This window comes from Telopea speciosissima, chromosome 2 (genome assembly GCF_018873765.1).
Source record: "Telopea speciosissima isolate NSW1024214 ecotype Mountain lineage chromosome 2, Tspe_v1, whole genome shotgun sequence".
NCBI lineage: Eukaryota > Viridiplantae > Streptophyta > Magnoliopsida > Proteales > Proteaceae > Telopea > Telopea speciosissima.
Window position 1 is genome coordinate 34179849 of NC_057917.1, and position 1246 is coordinate 34181094.

Sequence of the window (1246 nt, forward strand, 5' to 3'; positions counted from 1 at the left end):
GTTATGGTCGAGGTTCATGATGGGATCAATGGGTCCCATCAGACGGGCATCAAGATGAGGTGGCTGCTACGACGCCATGGCTATTATTGGCCAACCATCTTGCAGGATTGCATCAAGTATGCAAAGGGATGTCAGGCGTGTCAGAGGCATGCACCCATGCAGAATGTGCCAGCAACCCAACTTCATCCCATTGTCAAACCTTAGCCGTTCAGAGGGTGAGCCCTTGATCTAATCGGAAAGGTGTCCCCTCTGTCTGCCCAAGGTTATGTGTTCGTGATTGTGGCAACTGACTACTTCACCAAGTAGGTGGAGGCCATGCCAATGAAGTCGGTTAGCCAGGCCAATGTGATTAAGTTTGTGAAGCATGAATTAATACTTCGTTTCGGTCTGCCTGAGACTCTTACCTGTGACAATGGGTCAGTTTTCTCCGAAGGTGAGGTGTCTCAATTTGCACAAGAGTATGGGATAATGGTTACCTTTTCCACACCTTATTACGCACAAGGTAACGGCCAACGCATTGGCAAGGCCAAGATATGCTTTGGTGATCTTGTCGGCCCGGGTACAGATGAGAAAACGACAGATCCAGGACAACAGAAAAGCAATGTACTCTTGCTTGGTCACCGGGCCACTTTGTTTCCGGCAGTGAGTCAAATAGGAGGTGTAGCTGGCATTCCTTGTGAGATTCAGATCCCAACCAATCCGGGAGCAATCAGAGCTACCATTGATCTCTTCACCAGACGACTTCAGGCCGAGTAGAGCTCCGATGACAAGGAGGGTGGGCCCCATCATCCTGAAGCTGAAGTGGAAACAGTTGGTCGAGCGGGACCAAAAATGGAGGGCGGCATGAAGGAAATTGACATCGCAAGGATAGGAGATGATGGACATTTGGATGACATCATAAATGCCAAGCTCGCTCCATTCATCCGCCTTGGTAGTAGACATCCTCCTTACCCACTGGTCCCACTCGGGGTAATGACCAGCCCAATGCCGCTTGATGGCCGGAAAGTTTTGGAGGGACTGAGTGGCAGAAGGGTCTTCAAAGGTGGGACCAAGCACAAAGTGACCTGATCGTGGGATCAGTATCTCAAAGTTCACGGCAGGGTGCAGACTGGCACGCTTGTCTTCGTACTTCTCGACGGCGGTCCGGTTATCAACGACCTCTTCTTCTTCCTCAGCAGTCATGTTGCCTGAAGTTGCAGAGCGAATGGGCTGGAGGGTACTGCGAAGAAGACGAAGGGGAGGCGAG

At 51.1% G+C, this 1246-nt stretch overlaps 1 protein-coding gene across 1 annotated transcript; it reads left to right on the forward strand.

Moving 5' to 3' along the window:
• Positions 1 to 315: 315 nt before the first annotated feature.
• LOC122650661 lies at positions 316 to 756 on the forward strand. The gene has a single exon (XM_043844056.1). The coding sequence runs from the start codon at positions 316 to 318 to the stop codon at positions 754 to 756; it is 441 nt and encodes a 146-aa protein (XP_043699991.1).
• Positions 757 to 1246: the final 490 nt, after the last annotated feature.

Coding starts and splice junctions, on each gene's coding strand:
- LOC122650661 (XM_043844056.1), top strand. CDS start 316: ATGCCAATGAAGTCGGTTAGCCAGGCCAATGTGATTAAGTTTGTGAAG.